General features: G+C 39.5%; 1 protein-coding gene across 1 annotated transcript in view; it reads left to right on the forward strand.

Annotated features, from left to right (window-relative positions):
• The window catches only part of LOC105935674 (rho GTPase-activating protein 26), a 106,099-nt gene extending 80,408 nt beyond the window's left edge, over nt 1-25,691 (forward strand). The window contains exons 19-25 of the mRNA XM_012876195.3: nt 5,630-5,789; nt 7,432-7,576; nt 7,783-7,969; nt 16,390-16,425; nt 16,530-16,640; nt 19,217-19,308; nt 23,893-25,691. Coding sequence (XP_012731649.2) covers nt 5,630-5,789; nt 7,432-7,576; nt 7,783-7,969; nt 16,390-16,425; nt 16,530-16,640; nt 19,217-19,308; nt 23,893-23,981 — 820 coding nt within the window. The 3' untranslated portion in view covers nt 23,982-25,691. The remainder of the gene's footprint in view (nt 1-5,629; nt 5,790-7,431; nt 7,577-7,782; nt 7,970-16,389; nt 16,426-16,529; nt 16,641-19,216; nt 19,309-23,892) is intronic.
• Nucleotides 25,692-25,800: the final 109 nt, after the last annotated feature.

Consider the following 25,800-nt stretch of genomic DNA (forward strand, 5'->3'; position numbering starts at 1 on the left):
TTTTTCTCCTTTATCACATATAAAACTTACGTTTTGGGATCTTTTGACTCTGAATCTTGGCACCGATACTGCTCTTTGTTATTCTACAGAAATCCAATTAATTCTAAAAGCATGATTTGTTTGTATTTATAGAGCGGTGGAATCATTAAAATGAGCCTCATCCTTAAAACAATCATGGCATTACAGTGTATGTTGACTTTTTCTTCTAAATTATCCGACAGACATTGTGTATTCAGTCTAAACCGGCTATCTAAGCCTAGTGGATTTATCAGGCTTGCCTTCTGCAGCAACAGCACAATGTAATCTGTGATAAATGGGCCATCATCCATGGTCCATACTACACATGGGTAAGCACATGCAGGCCTGGTGGCCTGTTGGCGACGAGCACATTTCCATGAGCTCTGGTAGATTACAGCTGTCGATGGCTGTCATAACTGTTTTATAGATATGGTGACTATCAGAGCACACCTTTGATCTTTCCGGTTTTCTCTTTCTGTCAGCCTGAAAACTGATTCATTGCATCATTGCCAAGGATTAGACAGTGTTTATAGATGTAAAAGGTCAAATCCATAAATGAGTCCAGCCTTAAGTAAATCATAAACCATGTTCAATCAGAGTAGAACAGACACAAAAAAAGTTAAAAATCTATTTAATGTCCCCTTACCTTTTTATTATTTATTTTTAACCATATTTATGATAAAACAGATTTTATTTTAACATATTCTAAGCAGACAAGACTCATTTGCCTTAACTAACTTTAGATCAGTTTTAATGGCAGAGGTTCGTTGTGAAACGTATTGCAGAAGCAAAAACATCCCTTAAACAGAAAACTCCATGGACTACCACTCTTCTCCCGTCTTGCGCTGTCCTTTTCTGACCTGCCGCATGCAGACAGGTGATGCCCTCTGTTCTCTGTGCTCTTTCAGCCTTTCTGCAAAGGTCCCTGCCGGGCTGTTGATTTACAGCGGAATTTTATGACTTTGTGCACGGTGACAGCATGTAGCCAAGGGCATCGTGCTTAAATTGCATCTGTCTGCTCCTTTCTCGTGAATGCGCCATCTTTTAAGTTCCTGGAAGAAATTTCTGTGAATTTTGAGCAAACGCCTTGAAGGAGATTAAAATGCATCGTGGCCGTGAAAACATATTTCACAGGCCCAATAAACAAATCAAGGATTTTGATGTTTTTATATTTGAAATTGCATCAGTAGATTTGAGTGTATTTTGATTTTCCTTGAGCAATATACAAGGGCGATTTGAAGCTTTATTAAATAAGAATTGGTAATTTAACATTGTGGGTTGTTTACACATAAGCCAATTATCTACATTATAAATTAAATACTAGCAGTAAAGAACTGTGTGGGTTGCAGAAAACCACTCAGATTCATTAAAGTGTAAACAAAGAAGCTCTGAGGTTTTCCTGCAGCTTGCAGGGAGGCATTTCCATAGACTCCTCAGCTAAAAGGGATGTTATTTGTCATAATCATGTTCGTACATTATTTTAAATTAAATAAATAATAATAAATAAATAAAATTCCCCTCAAAACCACCCATACATGGTTGCATTATTTGTACCTGGAAATCGGTTTACAGAAGAGTATCAACAAACCATCAGCCCAGTTCATAACCTGTTACAAACCCACTACTGGTTACACAGGTTTTTGCAGGTTTCTGAGCCGATGTATATCAAATCATGTATAGAGCCTCTTACTTGAACGTGAATTAGCACACTCAATCTCTCAGGGACTGTGTTCAGACATTCATGCATGTTGCACATTTCTGTAAATGAATTCGTTGCACAGTATTGTAGTCTGTCATGCGTTTTTTTTTTTTTTTTTTTACTTGAAAATGAGTCCACTTGCACATCAGGGAGTAATATGGTTGGCCAGTGCAATCATCATGTTTTTTTTTTTGTTTTTTTTTCCCAGTGTCCTGTCTAGCAATATGGCAATAGGAATTGATATCTCAATGCCAGATAGAGCTCGACAGATTTTGCTTTTACAAGTGGGGCAAACAGCTTTCGCCATAGTGCTCGACTTGATGTATGCTTTTAAATAGCTTTATTATGATTCCTGCAAGGAGAATTTCAAATTATATGGACATGACAATGGGAGAGTAAAGGAAGAACAAAAAGTGAAAGAAAAGAAAAAAAAGAGTAGAGGTGAAAGAAAGAGGAGATAAAAGGAAGAGAATGATTAATCATCATGTTTTAAAAAAGAAAAGATGAAGATAATGTTTGGTTGTGCCTGTTTTGTGAGTTTATGTGCATTCTGAGCCAGCGTGTGCCTCACCAAAAATATAATTATGTTAACGCATAATGACAATAAAGCTCCTTGATTCTTTATGGGCCGATTAAGTAATTTTAATTAGATTCCAGATAAAGGACTGGAGCAACCAGAGGCCTCTCCTGCTATTTGAAGTATAAAGTAAAGCAGCAGCACCATTCCCAAACCTGTTGCTCTTCACTGCCGGTCAGCTGGCTGAAGGGAAACTTCTTTTCTATCTACACGTTTCGCTAGCATCCAAGAAACACAAATCCAGCTGTTTTAAAAATGAGTCTCATTGAGGTAACAACGTTTTACCGCTACTATTGCCAAACTTAGAGCGGTATCTCTGTTACTACACAATTTACCAAAATGTCTGGATATAATTAAAAGTTGGATGAGTGAGAGTTTTCTTTAGCTGAAGGAAGATCTTCTACATTTTATCATGTTGCTCTACTTCTGTAACAGCTTCATTGGCTCCCAGTTTATTATAGAGTGCAGTTCAAAAGTTTTAATATGAAGAGTTCTGCCTGGACAGACACCAGTGTATGTCGCTGAGTTATTACGTCCCTACATCCCCACTAGGGCTCTGAGGTCCAGTGATCAAGACCTGCTGACTGCTCCCTATACTAAATTTAAAACTAAGCGAGACAGAGCTTTTTCTTCTGTTGCTCCAACACTATGGAGCTCCCTTCCTCTGACTCTGAGATCAGCAGACTCAGTGATATCCTTTAAAGGCCAACTAAAAGCATATCTTTTCAAATCTGCTTCTGTTTAGTTTGTTTTCTGTGTTTTTATCTTTTATTGTTAAGCGTTTTGTGATTTGTATCTTGTGAAGTGCTATATAAATAAATAAAACTTACTAAGTTGACTAATTAAGCAGACAGCCCAACTAATTTACAACAAACTAGACTAGACTCTGAGTGTTGCTTTGTAAAAGGAAGAATGACAAAAAAGTTTAATATTCTGAGGATTAAACACTTCAGAAGAACCATTATATATTTTTGATAATAATTTTAATAACTCATTTTTAAAAAAAAACTTTCAACCAGAATCTGTAGCAAAAGAAATAGAAAATCTCATTATAGCTTAATGAGATTTTAAGAATACTTAGTTTAGCATTTCAACAGCAGTGGAAATAGTTATTGCTTTGTTTGCTTTTAACAAAACCAGTTGTATCAGTGTAGATGTTATAATAATAATAATAATAATAATAATAATAGTAATATCATTTTTTGCATAACTACCATGAAGCTTTGATATTTTGACTCAAGTTGTTCGTACTGTGAGAATCTGACACAGGCCCATGCCTACAATGGGAGAAACTGTCTGCAGCCCTATATCAACGCCTATATACTGCTTTCATTAAGCATTAACTTCACTTTAGACAAACTTAATGGGCCTTTGTATTTAGTCTAGATCTAACTGATAACTTCAGCTCCTAATTCTATTGGCTGTCCAGTTTCTAACTGGTTTAACAGGAACTTTCTTTCGTTCTACTTTAAGAGCAATACTTTTCAAAGCTAAAAATTAGAATGTGTCTGAAACAAGGATAACACAATACACAGAGGTAATATTTGAACGATTTGCTATGACTAGCTGAGTTGTACTACTAATTGTGCATTGCCTCTGGAAAATGCACCTCTTGCTTCTACTGAGTCAGACTGTGTTGTTATCTTTTAAACAGACCTAGATCAGGTTCCCCAAGAGTCTTTTAAAGGTTGCTTGTTGGACCTTGCCAGCTTTTTCACTGCGGTTCTGTCCAAGCCCCCGTCTCTGACTGTGAATATGCAAAGTGGACAAGTAGGACGAAGGAAGTACTAAAATTTAAACGTGTACTGCAGATGTATCGGTCTGTCTTGTCTTTCAAAAATCGGTGAATAAATTCAGCAAAAACCGGATTCACAACCTGAGAGCAGCAGCATCGTTTGATTTAAGCTACTGCGTCTTTGGAAATCTACTTGATGTTGCTAAAATCGTATTCTATGTCTGGTTGAACTATGAGAAGCGGCACAAGTCAGAATACAGCAAAAGATTTCTTAAGAATTGTGGCCTAAACCTCTGGAGCATCAATTGTGGGCATCAAGGCATCGCACAATGTCCACCCAGACAAAAATAGTGATAAAGTTTCTAACTTAAATCTGATTTCAAGCTACGAATGTTGATCTGTCCAGCGAGGAGAAGAAAGTCAAGAGAACTTCTTGTCTCACTCATTTCCTGCTTGTGGAAGAGGGTTTTTGTTGTCGAAGGTTTTTTTTTAAAGTTACTTGACTGCCCTGAAAACAATGCAAAAAGTGATTACTATTAAATTTCAGTAGTTTCAGTATTTTCTGTAGATGTTACGGTACTAAAATACTATATCCGTCCTTTAAGGTTGGCATGTTTATGCTTTAAGTCCAGAAAAACTCGCTGAGAACGGGACTGTATTAGCCCATAAATCCAATCCAAATTTGACCTAAAGATGTTGAAAATACCCAACCAGGAGACGTCAATAGTATACATCAGTCTGTTTCTCTATGTACATGTATGCTAAAGAAGCAATAAGTAAGGTAATTACTGTAAAATCAACCGAAATAAGTCTAATTTCTCACCTGGGATAGAAGTAACATTCCCTAAAATCAGTCCACTCCATCAACAATGTCTTAGTCACCTTTCTTTCCTTTCAAACCTAGAGGTACGGTCTAGAACTACTTTGGTTCAGTGTGCAGCCTGTGTTTACTTCCTGGTTCCTCAGCCAGTCATATGAAAGTTCCCAGAGTTCTGAAAACATAGTGCAGCATTTGATATTTTATCTTGCCAAAAGTTACAGCAGCCTGCAAACATGGAAGCCAGAAAGAGAAGCGGACCAGAAATAGAACAGAAAACAACATTATATATCTGCCCTGTGTAAGTAAACATTCAGTGCAACAACAGACCGTTGAGCAAATGGTTGGTGTCTGTGAAAGGCATTGTGTATGTGTTTTTTTTTTACAATTTTACCCACTAGGTGTCATTATTACTTATGGTTCCTTTAACATTTCCCTTTTGAGCCACAATTTCACCTTTTGTAGACAGAAGGTGACGTTGCCTTTGTCTATGTCAGTCTACCTAAATCTTGTCAAAGATTTAGTTTAAAACATTTACAAGGAGCAGATTTTAGTTCAGTAAGGGATTCGTCTGGATTTTTGCATACCACTGTAAGGTAATTTGCCTGTGCAAATTCTCAGTTATCCAGATCATCGCAACAGCAAACAGGTTTAAATCAGAGGCAGCTGGGCACCCGCTCAGTTTTTCTGAGCGAAAGTCATGTAAGGTATTTCAACCGTTGTTCACTGTTTTTGCATTCACTTAAATGTGGCGCTCCCTTTCTCTTTGCTGTTCCTGTGTAGCGTGGCCAGTCACCACCAGCAGAACCTGATGACTGTCGCCAATCTGGGAGTGGTCTTTGGGCCGACTCTGCTCCGCCCACAGGAGGAGACGGTCGCAGCCATCATGGACATCAAGTTTCAAAATATTGTAGTGGAAATCCTCATTGAGCATCATGAGAAGGTAAGAGGAGTGAGGGCTGCTAGTTCAGCCGTAGTTGAAGATGAAGTTAACTGTTGAATTCCACACAGGAGATTAAACCTTTTATTATCTCCTATTAAAACATAATCTATTGTTTGTTTTGTGTGGTGTAAGAGCAAAATAAATAAACTATAATAAATGAAGCTCTAGAAAAATGTAATATGTTTAACATGAATGAACCACAGCGCCTTGCAGAAGTGTTCATATCCATAAACTTTCCCACATTTTGTCATGTTCCAGCCATAATGGTTAAAGTGTGGCTTTAAGCGTGCGCTGCACTACAACGTCACATGCCTCAAGCTGCTTACACAATTCACCATGGCAACAGTGTGTCTGCATGAGAGCCTGCCATTGGACACACAGCGTTCAGTCAATGAATGAAGTAAACAATTAGACGCTGGTAGACGGTTCTTCTGCCACACACATGTATTTTGACACGAGCAGGACAGTGTGTGCTAAAAGGATGTCACAAAAATATCAATTTTTTTTTATTTTTGGTTATGACATCGTCCTCTTGAGATTCGGCGGGTTGCTGTTGTGTGGTGTAAGAGCAAAATAAATAAAGTATACACTCTATAATAAATAAGCTCTAGAAGAGTTAAACTTATTTAGGATAAAGAAAACATAAACTTTCCCACATTTTGTCATGTCCCAACCATAATCGTTAAAGTGTGACGTTATTTTCTCACTTGTTCTTAAATCCTGAAGCCACTCTTCTTTATTTTTTTTTAAGATCCTTGTTCAGCGTTGAGCTTTGACTGTTTTCGTATTTTATGTACAAGTCTTGGTTTATTTAGTTTTTTCTTTTGCATGTATGGATCTCTTTTTACTTGGATAGTTTAACAAATGCAGGTGTCTATGTCTGTAGGAAAAATTTACCTGAAGGGACAAATAAAATCACCTTACTTTGTGCATTTTATTGAGATTTTATGAGATATTCAGACACATAGTGCATCATTGTGGAATGTGAAGAGATAAATAGAAAATCTAAAAAGTGTAAAATTGATTTGTATTGTTTGGATGGCAAAATAAACAGTGCTCTATTTGATATTTAAAGTTTTGGGCACAGATTGGTAACGTGACTTTTACTAACTAGGTGACTTCTGAAGCCAATTACTCGCCATGGTTTCTATTTATGGGTATTGGAGTAAAAACTGCTGAAGTGTGCATGCCGCATCTTTGAGATTTTTATTTGTAAAAGATTTCAAACACTCTATATCCTGCTTATTCCCTGTCACAATTATGCAGTGCTTTGTGATTATCCATCACAAAATAATCCAATAACGTACATTTAATTCAGCACTTGTGATGGAGCAAAAAGTGGAATAAATTGAGGTTCTTGTGTCATTGTATTCTGCTGCTTTGTTTTCAGATGACATGCTGGATGAACCACACCAGTTTTACCACAATGTTAGGAGTCTGCTTGTTTTTTTGTTTGTTTGTTTTTTACATAAACTGTGGTTTTAAAAGACAAAATGGGATGATGAACAGTACTTGTTCTTAACCTGCTAATTACTTTTACAGACATTACAGAGCAGTAGTGAGTAGCTCCTCACATGACTGGAAGTTGAAATTGTTTCTTCGAATTTCCTTTCGAATTTTGTTTTTGTTTTTGTTTACACAGATATTCAGGGACGTGCCGAACTTGACCGTCAATTCAACAAACATGCAGCTCGACCAGTTGAGGAGGAAAAGCACTGATGGCAAAGCACCGTCCTGCAGCGAGAGGCCTCTCACACTCTTCCACACACCAACACATTCTCAGAAAGGTGAGCCTAGTGCACAGAAATAAAAAAATGACACATTTTCATCATAATTTTCATCCTTAAATTCTTTTCTTTTTTTTTGCACTTTCTTTGCATAACAAACGTCATATGGATGGGATCAGGTTAGACAGATACAGTGTTCCCAGTGGTTAGTCAGGATTGTTTTAAATCAAAGCAGCAGCGTTTGTAAATCGTATCTTATTTTGTAGGTGAAAAGAGGAACAGTGTTGGCAACACCCCGGCCGCTGACCTACAACACCCAGTGTCTTCGTCTGCAAACTGCAATAGCAGCAGCAGCAGCAGTAGCAGTGCCGGCAGCCACAACCGAACCCCTAGACACAGCCTGACCAGCAATGACGGAGACCAGGACGGCCGGCAAATCCGACCCAGCTCACTGTGAGTCCCAGCGTGCCGTCATATCCTTTTCCACCACTCTTACAACCCTTTTTCACATTTTTCTTGCAAACTCCAGCTTGATTTGTTGGGATTCTGTGTAATTGTCCAACACAAAGTAGTGCATAAGTCTGAAGTGGAAGGAAAAGGAAAATCTGAAAAGTGTTCCATGCATTTGTATGCAGTTACTTTCGCTCTGATAGACTTAAATAAAACACAGTGCAACCAATTGCCTGCAGAAGTCACCGTCACTGCCACATTCTACAGCTGACGTGTGGAAGAGCATGTGCAGAAAAAACTAACTCTGTACATCACCTTGAACACATCCTGTGCGGAGGCTGCTTAGATGTGATGGATGGAAAAGATTTATGGATCTAAATGTTCAGGTCAGTCACGGATGAAAATCTGTCAGAGGCCCCTAAAGACTTGAGACTGAGGTAAAGGTTCAGCTTCCAGAAGCAAAACGACCCTAAACACACAGCCAGAGAGGTACAACGAATCGATTAGATCAAAGCATATTTATATGTTAAAATGGTCCAGTCAAAGTCCAGACCAAAATCCAAACAGAGAATCTGTGGCAAGATTTGAATAAATTTGGATTTCCCTTCAATGTGACTGACCTTCAGCTAGTTTTCATAAAGAGAATGAAAAGAGTAATCTATTTCTAGATTTGTAAAGCTGTTAAACACATGACCCAAAGAATTACAGCTGCAGATTTACCAAAAGATCTAACTACTAAATATTGACTTAGAGGGTTGAGCATAAATAAAGGCTGCAATTCAATTTCCCCTCTACTGACATAAACAACAGAAAGTGGAGAGAGAGACAGACATGTTCTGATTCTCGCTCGTTTCTCTCCTCTGTTGCCTCCAATTCTTCCCTCTCTTGGTTCCTCTCCTCCTCCATCACTAACTTCGAGCTTAGATGTCTCACCTGCATGACAGTTTCTCCGATTTAAACCAGTTTAGCATATTTGTGAGAATAAATAAAGTAGAGGTACAGCTGAATACGTTTTTATTTATTTGTTAAATTTACTGTATTTGATTTTAATTTTTACAAAGAAAATGTTTATTTAATACGTCTTTATGGTGTGGGGACTGCCATTACATTTTTCAGCTCACGCACCACACTTCGGGAATCCCTGACTTAGAGGGTTGAATATAAATAAAGGCTGTAATTTTCCTATTTTTATTTTGAAAAAAAGAAAGAAGATAAAACATGTTTTATTTTTCTTCCTTTTACCGTAATGCATTACTTTTTGTTAGTTTGTTACATAAGAACATAATAAAAAGTAAAGGTTTCTTTTAAAAGTAATTTTTAAAAATGCAAAAACATAAAGGGGCATAAGTACTTTTGCATGGAGCTGTTATAACTAGGTTTAAGATATACCTTCAGATTGTTTACTCCACACACACATCCTCAGCTTTTATTTGTTTTATATTTTATTCAAATAAGAGAACAAATTCCAGAAATTGTTTAAAAGTAGAGAGGGGAAACGTCATCCATTCAACAATACAAAGATGGATGTACTGACTTCAGTGGACAAACTTCCAGCCACGATAACGAGTGTGTAAAATTATACGTTTGTAGGCTGTCCTTTTTCCTTTTCTTTCCGGAGCAAAAATAGCCTTTTACTCCGCTTACCAAGGGTCATGTCAAATTTGTACTTTAGCTGCATTTTACTTTCACACTTAAAAAGAGATCAGCGTGTGGTCAAAATTCCCTAAGCCTGTATAAAAACATCAGAGGGCTCTATATTTGAGTAAGGGAGAGTTCTGGAGTTATTTCCAACTTCTCCACTATAAACCACAGCGTACACACACACACACACACACACACACACACACACACACACACACACACACACACACACACACACACACACACACACACACACACACACACACACACACACACACACACACACTGTCTCTCTCAGCTGTGTATCTCTAAGGCTGATTGTGTTTTTACTGTGGTGTGAATGTAAGAAACGCTGCCAAGGCAAAGATAGATCTGATTAAATGCTTTTGTGCTCCTGGCAGGGCTTCCTTTTGTGGAGTCTGTCCCACATTTGAGAAATCTGGTGCGCGCTAACTCACAAATTCAATTTGTTCTGTGCAAAGAAATAATAAAAGGTTCTGCTGAAGATTCCTCCAAACCCCGGAGGCAGTTACTCGGAGGACCTCAGGTTTTTACCTTCAGTCGCTGAGAGATTCGCTTGCGTTTGTTGCATGATCTCTAATAAAAGTTGTCATTCCCTGAGCAAGATTTAAGGCTGTTGGCACCATGCATGAAATAAGTTTACATAACGCTTACCTTTTCTTTTTTTTTAAGTGTCTGAGAACGTCTAAGCAAAATGCTGACTTGACATAAAATGTCAAAAGCTGAATATAGCAACCCCAAAATGTAGCAACTGGTGCTGAGAGCAGAGGCTGCAGGGTTTTCCTGGAATAGCTCTGTCTGCTCAGCCTGCCAACAAAACGGTCTCTGCCTCTATCAGACCTTGTTGTAACTGAACAGATCTCTCAGCATAAAACCAGAGTTATCATTAGTAATGAAACGATATAAATCAAAAACGTCCTGTGGCTGGAAAGTTTATGCGACGGTGAATGGCTGATTTGTAAATACAGACAAATCCCTTTCTTCCAGGTTTTCCTCATCAATGAAGACTTTTTTATATTGGGTTCATTTGTTTTAACGTTCTTAAAACCTTGATCAGCTGTTGTAAATATATTCTCAGAGGTATTTGGCAACAGTTTGACATATTTAAATGTTTCCGTGTAAAGATTCCCTTACAAAAAATGTTTTTTTTGGGAGGATTGTGAAGGTCAGGTTCCCTGCTCCATCAATCCATCCATTCGTTACATCTGACTTTAGTGGGCAAACTTCCAGCCATGATAACGAGTGTGTACACCCACCCACCAACACATGGCAGAAACTGATCTATTAGAGCATTTGGAATTCCAAAATAAATCCCTCTGTTTAAACCAGTCGGCTGTCAAATTGCACCTTAAACATACATGTCAGAAAATTACTCAATGGCTTAAAAAAATTACAAGTTTTTTTTAAAAGGACCAGAGGCCTCTAAAGCATATCCAGACTGTGTTAAAGCTGTTTTTTATAAAGGGAATGGAGGGGGCTTTGGGTGACTCAGCCGGTAGAGCAGGCGCACCTTGCTCAGAGGCTGCAGTGTTCGACGCGGTCGTCCTGGGTTCGATTCCTGGTCTTGGGACATTTTCTGCGTTTCCCCCTTTTCTCTTCTCACTCTTTCCTGTCAAAGTACTGTTCAGTAAAGGCCACTAGTGAGAATAGTTCAAAGTGAATTTAAAAATAAATAAATATGTAACTGTTTTTTTAATGCAATAGTTATTCTCTTTCATACCAATAACTATACTCCTTATTTGGTTATTTTTCAAGAATATGCTGCAGTTTGTCTGTCGGTGTTCCTTCAGCCAGGCTCTCTGTCTGTGTGTACGGGTGGCTGCCCGGGCACATTTGAAAGACTCAGCTAATGAGACATTAAGAAGAGAAAGAGTGTTTACAGATGGATTTATTGGCACTAGCGGGTAGTAGGCTCATGTGTTACTTTAGACTTTTAGGGCTGTTGTAAGAGGAACTGGGTCTGCCATAGCTCTCCTAATGTCCCTGTGGCAGCTGCCTGTGGTTTGTATCTAACCATCTCTTTTTATTTCCCTCAGTATGGTGCCTTGGTCTGATTGTGTTTCATAATCTCTGTTATCTTCTTCAGGTTTCTTTTCTTTTCTTTTTTTTTTTTTCCATTGTTGGTTTTGTGATTTTTTTTTTTAAAACCGAGAAATCCAGTACACATTGTCTTTATCTTGCATGACTAGATTTGTTTCAAATTAATTGTTGTACAAGTATTATTTTGTTTGTGGGTTCTATTTTGCAAATAGGTAACAATAGCTATTTTAACCACTGTTTCTAAATGACAACAGGGGCCTCTGCTTCTGCAGTCAGAGACAGTGGTAGAGATTTATAGAAGAGCTCGTACTGATTAATGATCGCAATAAAAAAAGAAGCTGCACATGCACATTTTCTTGTGTCTAAACAATGTTATTAAGCTAGAGTTCATGTATCTGCCTCCTCCAGGATTTTTGAATGAATTGATGGAAACAGTCCAATAGTAGGGTCAAGCAGACATCATATGCAAGCTATATTTTGCAGTAAAGCTAAACAGATAAAAATGTATTATTCTATTGTAGCAGCTCACTGTGTGACCCCTGTAACACATTAGTGATTAATACGGCTCTTGAACCTGAAGGACTTTTTTGAAAGTTGATACATACAGTAATTGCTCCTCCCAGCAGATAAGTACAGCCATATGAAGTACTGCTCTGCAGTATGATTTACTGCTATGATATTACAACTTTATGTTCTTACTGACATGAACTTTTCCAATGTTTCATAGGCCAAGTTACAAAAGACACTTGTGCGTTTACAGAGACTGTAATCTGTTAATGTAAGTCACTCAGGTGGACATTTATGCAGTTATTTGCAGGGGCAAAATCTGTTTAATCTAGAGTTTGCATATCCTAATTTTGAAACAAGAAGCAAAGGCAGATCTACTCCTGACTTAAGCCCCCTTTCCATTGTCACTTAAAAACCTGAGGCTATTGAAATCCGGGGTAGTGTTTTCATACACATAATTTCAGTTTCCTGGGGCTTTGGTCCCTCAAGCGACCCAGTACTTGGCTCTACTTTCCAGGCTTGTTGAGGGGGCGGGGTTGCGTGCATCAAGAAAAACTGTCTGCCACAAGGTTGGAGTTAGGAGCAGTAAGGAGATGAGGAGTTTACAAACCTATTGATTTCCATCCATCCATCCATCCATTTTCTGATCCGCTTAATCCCTCATGGGGTCGCGGGGGTTGCTGGTGCCTATCTCCAGTGTTCACCGGGCGAGAGGCGGGGTACACCCTGACAGGTCGCCAGTCTGTCTCAGGGCACCTATTGATTTTATACGATAAAATAAAATAAGATAGACTTTATTGATCTCACAGTGGAGAAATTCACGTGTGACACATCGCCTCAATAATCAAAAGAAGGTGCCAAAAGGAGGAAAAGGTGCATGAGGTATATACAGTGCGTCCACATATATACAGTGGATCGAGAAAAAAAAGAAGAAATAAAACAGAGATTTAAGATGACTTATGTACAGATAAGGTGACTTATATACGTATGGATTTGACGTTGTACATTATTATCTTAATTTATCACAAAACGTTGATTTAAGATGTTTTTAGACAAGAAAGTACACCTCCAAGCTTTATCTGTGCTGTCAGTTCATTAGGATTATGAGCCATTTTTAATTGTGCTCGGACTTGTGGGGAGCGGCAGAGACCCGCTGACAGGCCGGTCGCACCGGGCAGGCTGCAGTTTTAACCCCCACTAATGCATCGTTGTTACTTGGCCAGACCGCCTGTGATTTCCCCCAGAATGGATCTGTTCGTCGCGGCTGAGAAGTCACTATATAGAGCGTTTACTAAGTTAGTGGGGAATATGAGCACATAACAGATATCAAATGGGAAAATCTTGCTGTGATGTTTTCGGCGTTTTGAGGTAATTATAAACTGTTTCGCCACTGTGTGCGTGTGTGTGTGTGTGTGTGTGTGTGTGTGTGTGTGTGTGTGGCGGGCTCGCTTTCCGTGGCACAGAAAGTGATGGAGACCTGCTCAGCATGTATAGCCTTCAACTTATATAAAAATAATTTGGCTGTGATCAAAAGTCTGCGATACTGTACTTAAAACTCGTCCTCATTGAACTAACCATGGCTGAGGAAATTATACTCATAAAGCTCTAAAGATCAGTCTCGTCTACCCTCCACTTCTGTCACACACCCCACACAACAGTGGTACCCGCGCTACCCAGGCAGAAAGAAGCTGGGCTTTATTTTTTTATGTATACTAACATAAGTAAAATAGAGAGGGGCCTGGCGGTGTAAAATGCACTAAGGAGATGTAACGCCATCAGTTGCGCGTAATCCTCCTGTTTCTCCGGAGTCCGGATAACTGGGAGCACGGGAGTGGCAGGATATGGATACAACTTCTCTGCATCTGTCTGTTTGATTGCTGTCTTCTTGCCGCCACCAGCTGGACCGGAGTGGTACTGCAGGTATTCCTCACAACATCTCCAACGTCCCATACATCATTAGGGTTGCTTTACATGAATGCCCCCTTGCTAACGTAAACCCAAAAGCCCCAGACTTTGGTTTACCCCAGGAAAGCAATGCCAGGGGCTTTAAATCCTTGGGCTATTAATGGAATAGGGGCTATAGTGTCTTCTTGTGCTGACCTGGTGCCACATTTTGCTACTGGTTTCAAATACTATTTATTAGCAGTATTTTAGTCCACATGAATTAGTAGCTGGGCTTATCTTAATGATCAGTCAAATCTAATCAGTGGTCTAATCTGCTTGTTTTCTAATCAAATACCACATGTTGCACAATGTTTAAAAGCCTTGAGTTTCCTGAGGCTCTTGGATAATTTTGGACGTCCGCGACAAAAGATTTTTTTTTATAGAAACGCGTTGATGAATTTAAAAAAATGCCACCTCACTTGTGCATTCATGCCTGTTGAAGCATTTTCAACATGAACAATGAAATTACATCAATGAAAAGGCATGTAGTCATGCAGTCAAGAATAACACACAAAGGGCTGCCTGCAGCTGTCAGTGTTGTATTGTGAATGTGAAGTGTTGTGTTTCCTCATCCCCCTTCTTGCCAATCTTCATTGATGGCAGTTACAATAGTTAATGTATAAGGTAACCACAATAACAACATTTCTGAGCGCGATTCATAACCTGGTCTTGCCTTTTACTCAAGCTTTTTAGCTGTGTGAGTTCATCAACAACTCGCAGCACCAGATTAGATGGACAGCATGACAAATTTATTGGTGAAGGCTGACAGCTTGCTCAGATGGAAGAGTGAATTATATTTTTGCAATTCCATGGTGACGGACCATTTGGAAATGAGATTACCATATAGTCTCTCCTGTTGTTGAACACAGCTGCTGTGCAGTGTGTGCAGCCGAAATGAAAGCATACACTAATTATCAATTATCAGCAGCCTATTAAGATGCTATTTACTGTTTCATGATGTCATTTTAGGGGATTTAAAAAAAAATGCATGCGTCTTTTTTTTGTTTGTTTTTTTTACCCTATGCACTGTATTTCCATACGTATCACTTTCTATAAGAAATTATCTATGATGTAGTTGGATGGTAAAAAATTACAAAGCTAAAGTAGATTCTCACTGATTGTCATTGTGTGTTGCAAACAAACATCAAAGCAAATATTTTGCAGCTTTACAGATCCATTCAGAGCTTTACCGACACACATCATGGAAAATGTGAACAATTTGTTGGTTGTCCCTCAGCTTCTTTATTCAATCCCCTTTAACACCAGAAACACTGGCAGCAGAATAGCCCCTTACCACAATGCTGCCACCACCATGCTTATAGTATAGTGTTCTTAGGTTTTAGAGCCTCACGTTTACTCACTCCACCAACCATACTTCTTGGTAATGTGGCCACAAAGCTCCATATTTGGGTTGTCTCATCATAAAATCTTTCTCTAGAAGGCATTTAGGTTGTCCATTTTGACATCTGTGAAATCCTACAGAGTTCAGAAGAAGCTTAGATGTCTGAGTAGGTCCTTTGGTCGGCAGCATATCAGTCCAGGGTCACAGTTTGGGCCAGATAGTCAAACCTTGCAAACAATCTGGTATTCCAACAGTCTAATGATCATAAATGTTTTTCAAAACATTTTTTAAACTATCTAAATACCTAAAACAGACCAACATTAAACATCTGAAATGGCCCCAACCTCAGTCCCATTGACAAGTTATTAACAACTTAAAAGGTGGTTCTGTCCCAGAAAAAAAAAAAAAACAATTTAAATACATTTGAACAATTCTGTCTAGAAAAGTTTAAGTTTGTTTATAGCTGCGAAAAATATGGACAACTTGCGAAGGGACGTTTAACCAAATATTAGTGGGTTTTGCATCGATGCGTGATTTTGATCCTGTGTGAATTCAACAAAATACACAGTAAATATAAACGTTTGCACTTACATTGTGTTGGAGAAAAACAGCTTCCTTGGAGGCAGTTTGCATGTTTTGTTTACGAGGTGATAATGCTGCAACACAATAAAAGTAAAAGGCATAATCTGACTCTTAAAGTTAATGATAGTTAATCCTTAGAGCCAAATGTTTTGTATTTAATGCTATCCACTGCAGGGTTTACACAGCAGACACATTCTTGAGCAAACAAGATCTCTCTAAAAGTTGTATAAGGGGAAAAAGACATTATTTAACCTTTTAGATGATGTGCTCTTTATGATTCAGTTTGTTCATTCACTTTTTTTCAGTGTGTAGTTAATTTTTTTTAATTTTCATTTTGTGTCATCAGACTGAACCCCAAAAGTCGTGGCAGCATACCAACAAGGTAATAAAAATGTCTGAACGTCTTTCACTTGTAAACTTTACCGTTTACAAGCAGAATGTTGTTGTAAATCTTTGTGGGTTAATTGTGAGAATTTTTCTTTTCAGTGCAATATCTCCCAGCCCCACCTCGCCACGTTCCCCCTCCTGGCCAATGTTCTCGGCGCCGTCAAGTCCACAGCCGATCTCCTCTGCTTCCAGTGACTCTTCCCCAGTCAGGTCGGTCCATGTTGGTGTATTGTTTCATTTAAAGCCTTTAAAATAAAGTTTGTTTCCCAACCCTTTTCTTAGCTTGTGTCATTATGCAAAAGAAACAAACCTTAATTTCCAGAAAAGCAACAGCTTTTTACATAGATTCACACATAAAGAGCCCAATTTAAGCTTAATTTGCCATATCACGACTTTTAGAAGTTGTTGTCCAACTCCTTTTGTGCTTTTGGGTTACTGACTGAGACCCACAAATAATTGCAGTCATGTAAATAGCAGTAAAGGGCCATTTCACAGTTTTTCGGCAGTGCTGTAATCTGAAACTGTCACCATTAAAGTGAATCTGGTAAAATGCCAAACACCGCATTGAAAATCTTCACTTTTACATGTTTATAAACCAAACAGGAACATCACAGATTAAAAACTGTGCTTTAAAGAATATGTGTTTAGTGCAGGATAAGCTAGTCCAGATCTCACTAGCCAATAGGGATTAAAATAATGCTAGTTGGTCCACATGCCAAACAAATCTGCGAAATAGCCCTTAACCACATCGCCAGAACATCATGGGACATACAAATAAAAAAGTTCAGTTGGGTAAATGTTTTATACTCAGATTTCCAGTTTGTTTCAAAAATAATGAATAATGCAGATGCAAATATAAACTTGGAAAAGGATGGCATTTTGATGTGAACAGCAGCTGGTAAATATACAAGGCTTATTAGCTGTTAACATGCAGCGAGAAGAGATGAATTTAGGCCCGACTTCTTCAGCTGCTGGGCAAATTTCATCCGAGAACTATCAAAGTAAGTTTCCTGAATGTCTCGGCTGTTTATTGGGACAATGCTTCTGTGCCCTTAAGCATGACGTGACCCCTGAACTTCTATATGAAATGAGGTCATCCAAGAGCTAAATAAGAAGATCAGGGTTACATCTTGGATCAAGACAGCACTCCGAACTATTTTTACGCAGGTCAAGCAGCGGCCTTTCTCATATGAGCCCCTCTATTTAAATTGTAGTAAAAAAAAAAAAACAACACCCCCGATTGGTTGCAGTAACTGAACCTTGGCTGACGAACGTGTCTGTCGGTGCATTTGAACGCTTAACATTTGAAGACTCAAGTGTCCGGTGCTGCCAGAGGAGCTGCTAACACCTGGTTCTCCTTCTGGCTGCTTCGAACCCACAGTAGCCTTTCCCTCACCATGCTGTTTATGGGACCCTTCACTCACTGGCACCACTGGTAAAGACGTGTAAAAACCCTGAAAATAGATTCATCCTTCTCATTTGTGTCTAGTCAACAGTTCTTTATTTGGGCAGATGGGTCATAATTCTGCTGACAAACCAAAAGAGCTTATGATCCTATGTACTCTAACAGATTTTTCAAGGTCTTTGGGACACAAAGTGGCGCAAAGCATCTCAGATCCTCCACCATCTTTAGCAGGTGGACATTTTCCCACATTCAACCTTTGATCCACACCATGGCCTCCTGGAGTCCCCAAGCGGCCTTTTAACATGTATTAAGTCTTTATTAGTTGTTATGGAAGCTTGGTGACCTCAACATGTCCCTCTTTGCTACAGCTCTCCTGCAGTGACATTTAGAGTTTTATTTCTACTTCCCTCATCGTGCTGGTAACTCTGCGTGGTGAAAATACAAGCACAGCTGCAAGTCCAGCCTCGTTTGCTAGTTTTTCTTCTTTAAATTATTGCTCTGACTGTTTATATGGGCAAAATTAGGCAAGTATCATTTTTTTTCCCCTGGTAGCCCTTTTCTAATGTATGAAGGTGTCAACACACATCTGCCTTTGTTAAATAAATGTTTCCCTATCCTTCCCGCTTTAAAGAGAGGCAAAAAAGCAAAGGGCCGCTGTGTCCTGTTATATTTATACCTCAGGAAAGCACAAAGTCATGAATTGTTAATTGGAAATTCCTAGAAACTCTTAAGAGACAAAAGTATATAAATAAATAAAATAAAAAGTCGGGGGGGGAAACCTTAAATAAAAATAAACAACATAAACATTTACGTTTATAGTCCTACAGAGTGGGATTTAGTATCGGCATTTAACCCATGACATACGGAGCAGTGTACAGCCACACCGAGTGGCGTCAATGGTCTTGCACAGGGCTCAGAGTTTTGAACCGTCAACCTTTTTGCAGCCTCACCAAGATGCAAATGCCCAGCTCCCAAAGCACTAGGCCACCAATCCCACCTTTAGGAAGTTTTATTAAAAAAAAAACTTGTTTGGGATGACCAAGACAGTGGCACAGCCGAGTTCGTAAAAAGCTCATGTTTCTTTAAACTGAATGCAATCCCAAACTGAATATTTAAGCTTTAGTTAGGTGCTTGACTTTTCAAAATGTCTGTACTGCAATCAAAGTAGCAGTAGCATCAACATTTACTTCACTGTTACAAATATTTACCAGGGGTGCCAATGAGTAAGTAGGATGCTTTACAACAAAATTCAAAAGACAAACATAGCAGTTTATTCTAATAAGACTTGCGCATAAACTGATTACTCGCATGTAGTTTGTAAAAATTCAAATATGCTATATATCCTGGTAATGTTTCGCTCCACCTTTCTGTCTGCTCGCAGTATCACAGGCAGGAAGGCCCGAGCGCTGTACGCTTGCAAGGCAGAGCACGACTCGGAGCTGTCCTTCATCGCCGGGACCGTCTTTGAGAACGGTGAGTCAGACGCCGGGGCTGGCAGCGGGGAAGGAGAGACGCAGGACGTGTGTTGGCGTTTTAGACGTTCATTTGTTGTGAAAACATAAAGTAAGCCACGGGGATTTGCGTTTCCTCAGATTTCCCGGTTTACGGCTTGAAAGATTGTGTTGACGCTGCGAGGGTTTTTAGTCGCTTGCTTTGTTTTCATTAGGAGGCGAAAGCAACACACGCAGAGAAAAAAGGAGGACCTTTCAGGAGCTTTATTTGTCTTTTCACCTACATCACTGGAAGAATCTAACAAGTCAGCTTTTTCAGCCTTGAGCTCACACACTCCCTCCCTTTACATGAAGGCCATATTTGCACAGATTCAAGGGTGAAAAGCTATTAAAGCTGTTCGTATGCTGACACGCTCATTGACTCTCAACCCGGCGGTTCACTTGTTTAGCTTCATTTGCGTAGTTGTTGAAGAAATTGCGAAATGGGGGGCTTTTTAGCTGCAGGCACACATGACGCTCATGGTAGAGAAGCAGTTTTCTCGCTGTTTTGAGCGGACCGGTGGGCGTTAAACTCTAAATAACGTTGGCATCTTAAAGACTATTGATAGTTATGTAATGCGGAGCAGTGTCATGTGAGCCCTCTTGGGTCAAACTGTGTCCCGGGGGACATGTAATCCTCAAAGTGGTATCTGAACACTGCAGGCTTTTCATCGGCAGCCAAAGACGAAGCATTTAATCTGTCCACAAGAAGCTCAGAATATAACATCATTTTGTTGTTTTTTTTCCTTCTAGCAGGCATTATAATAATGATTTATTACCACAAATGAAGATTGGTTTATCCTGATTAGCACGGATTCATTCAGCAATTTCATCACTAAACTGTAATTTGGGTGTGTATACATTAACTTAGATTAGCTTGGTCACTTATTTACCTACAGTCATGAACAATAGATATTATTCCAAGAAGCCTTCATCACGCGTGTTTATGATTGTATTGCGTTTTGTTTTGTTTTTTGAAAATCACTGTATATATATTGTTGGGTTAACCCCTCTTGTCAAGCACTTTTTGAGACATGTCTGTGAAAATGAATTCTCACTTAAGTAAAACATTTGGATATCTGTATGCTAACGCATTTGGACAAGTGAATATTTATTATCAATTTAGAGAAAACTGAGATGTTGAACCAATTTAACTTACTAACTTACTGAAGAAAAAAACCCTTTCAAAACGTGTAAAATGTAATTCTTAATCACATTTCTGTCCAAATTAAAGTGGCTGAAATCAAACCCAGGCATATCACATCTGCGGCACATGATTAGAAGTTGTTACTCAGCATTTTAATGAAGGTTTGCCCTGCTTAAACCCGACAATTAGTTAGTGGTGCAGTTTACTGTTGAAGTGAGAGCAGAACATCATGGTGGGATCTAAAGAGTTGACTGAGACCTTCAGTTGGACTGTAGCAGCTTATCAGTCTTGTAATGGATTTTTTTTAAGTCTAATTTAGCCATTCTACCATATGTAAAACAAGGGGAGAGCATTCAAAACAACTGCAGCATGCCCAGGTCTGACTGTATAAGTAAAACTCGACTGTAAGACGTTAAAAAGAAGTCTCTAACAACCCTAAAATGTCAGTATGGGAACTACAGCAGGTTCTTGCTACTGTGGATGAGGAAAACCTTTGTCTCCCACAAAAAAAAAATGAAGGTCAGACACCTTATACCACAGACACCTGATCAATATCAATAGAAAATGCGTCCGATAAACGTTTTAATAACTCCACTGAACTCTGATCCAGAACCACATGGTATTCTGGGTCATATAGGCAGAGGAAAGGATTTAGCCTCTCAACCTCTCACTGCCAGATTAAGCAAGGTTGCTAGAAGGGCTGACCTATTTTTAAAGGTTAAAGTGTAACTCACCCCCTTGTAAAAGCATATTTCCGCCCCCAGACAAATTTGAAATCTCCATTAAAGTGGGCGGGGATACAGGGGACGGGGAGGGGGCTGCGTTCAGCATGGGGGAGCAACCGCAAGCTTGATTTACCTTGTTGAATCATGGAGAGTGAGCAGTGTTATGCTGGTAGTTACGCCACGGTTCGGTCTTTTGAGGTGGAGGATTTCTTACCCCTCTCGTCAGCAGAGGTTAAGGGAGGCTTGTGGAGCCCAGCGTGCCAGAGCCTTGTCAGTTTGAGCTGCTGGCTCAAGGCGCTGACTGAGCAATGCCCGAATCCGGTGCTGCCAAGCAGCGGAGGTCAGGATTGGTCCAGTTATATTTATTTCCCGCTTTTTCAGTCCAAGCGGGATCACCGGCAGTTTTGCTCGTCGTTATTCGTTTTTAATGTGGACACGAAGCGGGGTCGATCTCCTCTTTGCTCTGACTACAACTGGCAGGTTTTGAAGAGAGAGAAGTTCACAGCAGCAGCGGGGAAGTTAATTCTAGGTTGGACAGAGGACATTCGCTCTTCACGTCTGCCGGCTGTTTGAGCCGATACAGGGAGGCGGATCTGGGGCTTCCACTGTCTGTCTGCCGGCTGGCTGTTGAAGCCGCGAAACACGAACATCCAATGTCCAACCCAAAACTAACTTCACCACAGTCTCACACCAAGTCCTTCCTGGCTGCCTCACAACAATAACGGCAGAACAATTGGGCGCTTTCCCATAAATTTATCCAATAATACATAAAAAGTTGGTAGATTTGTTTCCAGCTGCTTTTTTGAAGAAAGGCCTGAGATAGAGATCTGTTTTTTTGTTGTTTTTTTTAAGACGGAGCAGCTTTTAATACCAGAGCGGCAGAGCTACCTACGCCACTAGATCACATTTAGATCAGGTCAACCTAAAGCAATCTTAATTCGAAATTCAATGCAAGAGCACCGCTTAACCCTAGGAGGGCGCCACGCTGACAATTTTTAGACACAAAAGCAGGATTTCAACAAATATGCTCTAATTCTTTCCAAAATGCTGACCAGGATATGTAGACAGTACTATAAGACAACCATGTTAATAGTTTATCGGTAAACAAGTTGGTTTGGGAGTGAGTTACCCTTTCTTTAAAGGTTACATTTAAATGGGGTTGGGGTTACAGTTTTCCCCTGGTCTTTGTTTCAAATAGGTAAACAAAAAACTACTCAATAATTATCAATATCGACTGATATGAAAGGCTTATATCATTTCAGCCTTAGTTCAGACTGAAGTTTGTCTGAGAGACCACAGAGAACGCGGTAATAAACGCTGAAATTTTCTGGCATTTTGCTCATTTTGTAATACATCTATTGTATTGTAAGCATGTTCTGTAAGTGGAATAGCGCTAACTCTCAAAACAATCCCAGATTGTGAGGATTGGAGTTGTTCAACTTAATACAAGTTTTGAGATTGACACGCACATTCAAACCAAAACGAGTTAATCTCTAGATCACAAGTACCCGCCGTATTTGTTTAAATAAATTGAATCATGGGGTTTCAAATTCTCTTCAGGATTTCTTGTTTCCATGTCACCCAAGGACACAATGCGTATGAGGTGTTGTCTTGGGATACATCTGACATGATTTTGGGTCTTTGTTGTGTTTTTGGGGCTGATTGGCTGAACCTTCTTCACCGCTCAGCTCACATGAATCAGTTTCACCTGCTGCTGCTAAATAGGCCCAAGTCTTTTAAACCTGTTACTCCACCCATTTATACCTTCCTCCAACAGTCATCGCCTGCCAGATCGTCACTACTCTCTGCCTGCCTGAAGTTCTCCCCATTGTCTGTGCTTTTTGTGTTTTTTACATGCCCTGTCTGGCAGTGCAGCATTAAGAATAGCTGTCTTAATGAATGCCAAAGAGACCCCGATAGATTTTACTTTCAGAAGTGGAGCATTACTGATCCGCTTGATTTATATATGCAAAAAGCTTTATTAGATTTTATTCTGAGACTATTTCACGTTCAATGGACAGAAAAGCGGGAAGGAAAAGAAAATGTTGAGTCTGCTTCTACACCTGCAGAGATATATATAAAAAGAACAGCAAAACCAACCAATAAAGTATTACAGGTACATACAACCAACGCCTTGATAAGAATACGTAGTATTATTTAATACGAGATGTACGACGTGTCAGCTAAGGCTAACTGTAGGGTTTTCTGTATAGAAGTGAATCTGTAAGTGCTTGTAGATGTTTGCAAGAGTGTGCATGTGTGAATGTAGGGTTTATCCATAAAGAAAAATGCCAAAGAACACCAGGGATACTAGAACCCCAGATGCCCGAAAGGGCCCCCAAAGCATCACCCAGCTGCACCCAACCCCACACTGGGGACCACCAACGCACTAGCAGGTAAAGGCACCAGCCAACGGAGTGGAGCCGGAAAGGGGGGGATGGGCTCCTTAGACCTGAGATGTCCCAGGAGAGGGAGCAATCCTGTGCCTCAGTTTAATATTGAGAATTAACCTATCAGCAGCTTGCAAAGGCATTATTATTATTAAATCTGTATTTATACAGGATGTCTCAATGAGACACGAGTTCTCATCCACAAGAGAGCTCTGGTTGTTTGATATCTGGTTAATCTTAGGGTATGTAAACGTCTGATTTCCAGAGATGTTTTAATTTAATGTTCCTATGTTGTTCCGTTTCAGTTCATGCTTCCAGGGAGCCCGGATGGCTGGAGGGAACTCTTGACGGTCGCACAGGTCTGATTCCAGAAAACTACGTGGAGTTCCTATAGCCCGAGCTGGACCAAGAAACATATCGTAGACCAAGCTGGACTTGACTGCACAAAACTTTCCTGTTATCATCTGATTGACTGGACCAGGTTTTATTGACTTTTGCGTTGACTTAATTGGGGAAAAGAAACTGGACCAAGCAGAACCATATCAAAAGGGACATAAGACAGGACTGAAGCAGTGTGGACTTTGCTTGAATTGCACTGGGAAGAGGGAGAGAAAATGTTTAAATGCTGTTATTGGATTGTTGTGAGTGGAGTCCACGGTGAAGAAGATCCACGTGTTTGTGTGTCAGCGATGTAGATAGCATGAGAGTTTGATAAGATTCCTCCTATAGGTGAGCTGATATCTTTGAGGTGAGAATTTTTTTTTTTTTCCCCAACGTCTGATTTATTATTTTGATCTAGACTGTCGCGTCTTCATCATTCCTCCGTTTTCATTAGGTAGATACAGCGTTATTGACAGGGAACAAGATAAATAGTAAGTGGCCTTCGGCTCAAAACCGCTGGTTCACCTTCCCATTGTTTGATCGCTAATCCCCTTGGGAAATTTGAGCCGAGGAAGCGGGCCCGAAATGATTGGGCTCGGCTGTAAACGTGTTTGCAATCTGTCGTCGGGGTTAATTCCAGGGGAAGAGACTCCGCCTGGCTGATGTTTGGGAGTTAAACGGCCGTAGCCGCAGGGGCCGACCAGCAAGACGGATGAGTGCTCTTCAAATGGCTGGGGTCAGCGTCGGCGTCATGCTCGTTTATAACCCTTTTCCCCTCACGGAGTCATCGCTAGGAAGGAAAGAAAAAGAAAAAAAAAAAAAAGACGAAATGTGAAAAATCTCAGACAGGATCCACGGGCAGCTCAGCAGTTTACAGCGAGGCGTAGGAGTAGCGACTGATTGCTGCTGGTTAAAACAAGCCCAGCTGCAAGGCCTCGCTGCGAGTGGAGCGATCGTGAGTCATGCTTGCACTATGTTGGTCCATTCTTGGAATTCTAATCAACCAGGAAGCTTTTTCCCCTTTTAACGTAACAAAGCACCTGTATAATTTTTTTTTTTCCCCGTGAGGCAGATTCTGAGGCTTTAATGTCAGCAGCCCCAAAATAGAAAACACTTCATTCACCAGCATTGATCTTATTATGAGGAGTTATAAGGACAATGCTAAAGCCTAATGATGTGAGAGAGATGGACATTTTGATTTTATAGTTAATGAAATGTAGAATATTTTCTGGGCTGCAGCGACTGCTGTTTTTTTTTTTTTTGTTTTGTTTTGTTTTTTATATTGAGTTGAACCACTTTGTGAATGTTTTGGTAATTAACTTTTTTCCTATTTTATCTTTTATTATCAACAGGATTCTTCTTTAAAGAGTTTTTGAAACATAAAAAAAATGGGAGAATTAAAAAAAATAAGTAAGCTAATGTGAAATGAGACTACTTTGTTCATATATAAACTTATTTATAAGATTTTCTTAAAGGTAAAATCCTGGACTTCATCCTTTTGAGGTGTTTTAATGATCCTGTAAATAAAAACTAAGCATTTTGATGGGGTATATTTTTTTCACAGGTATGAAATTTTATATTTTTTATTTCTGGCGTACTAACTTAATTCCTTTATTGCTTCTTTTGCCAGATTTTTCTGTCATTTATGTCTGTCCACGGCCTTAAATATTCCTGCAGATGTTTTGGTGAAGGATTGTGAAGAATAAAATTGACTTCTTGAGCATCCTCTGCTTTGATTTTTTCTTTTATTGTTTAGGAGCACGCTCCAAGTTTCTTTAAAAGATTAGACTACTTCTGTATGCATTAAGGTATTACCTTACTGATGAGTTTGG

This window comes from Fundulus heteroclitus, chromosome 11 (genome assembly GCF_011125445.2).
Source record: "Fundulus heteroclitus isolate FHET01 chromosome 11, MU-UCD_Fhet_4.1, whole genome shotgun sequence".
Taxonomy (NCBI): domain Eukaryota; kingdom Metazoa; phylum Chordata; class Actinopteri; order Cyprinodontiformes; family Fundulidae; genus Fundulus; species Fundulus heteroclitus.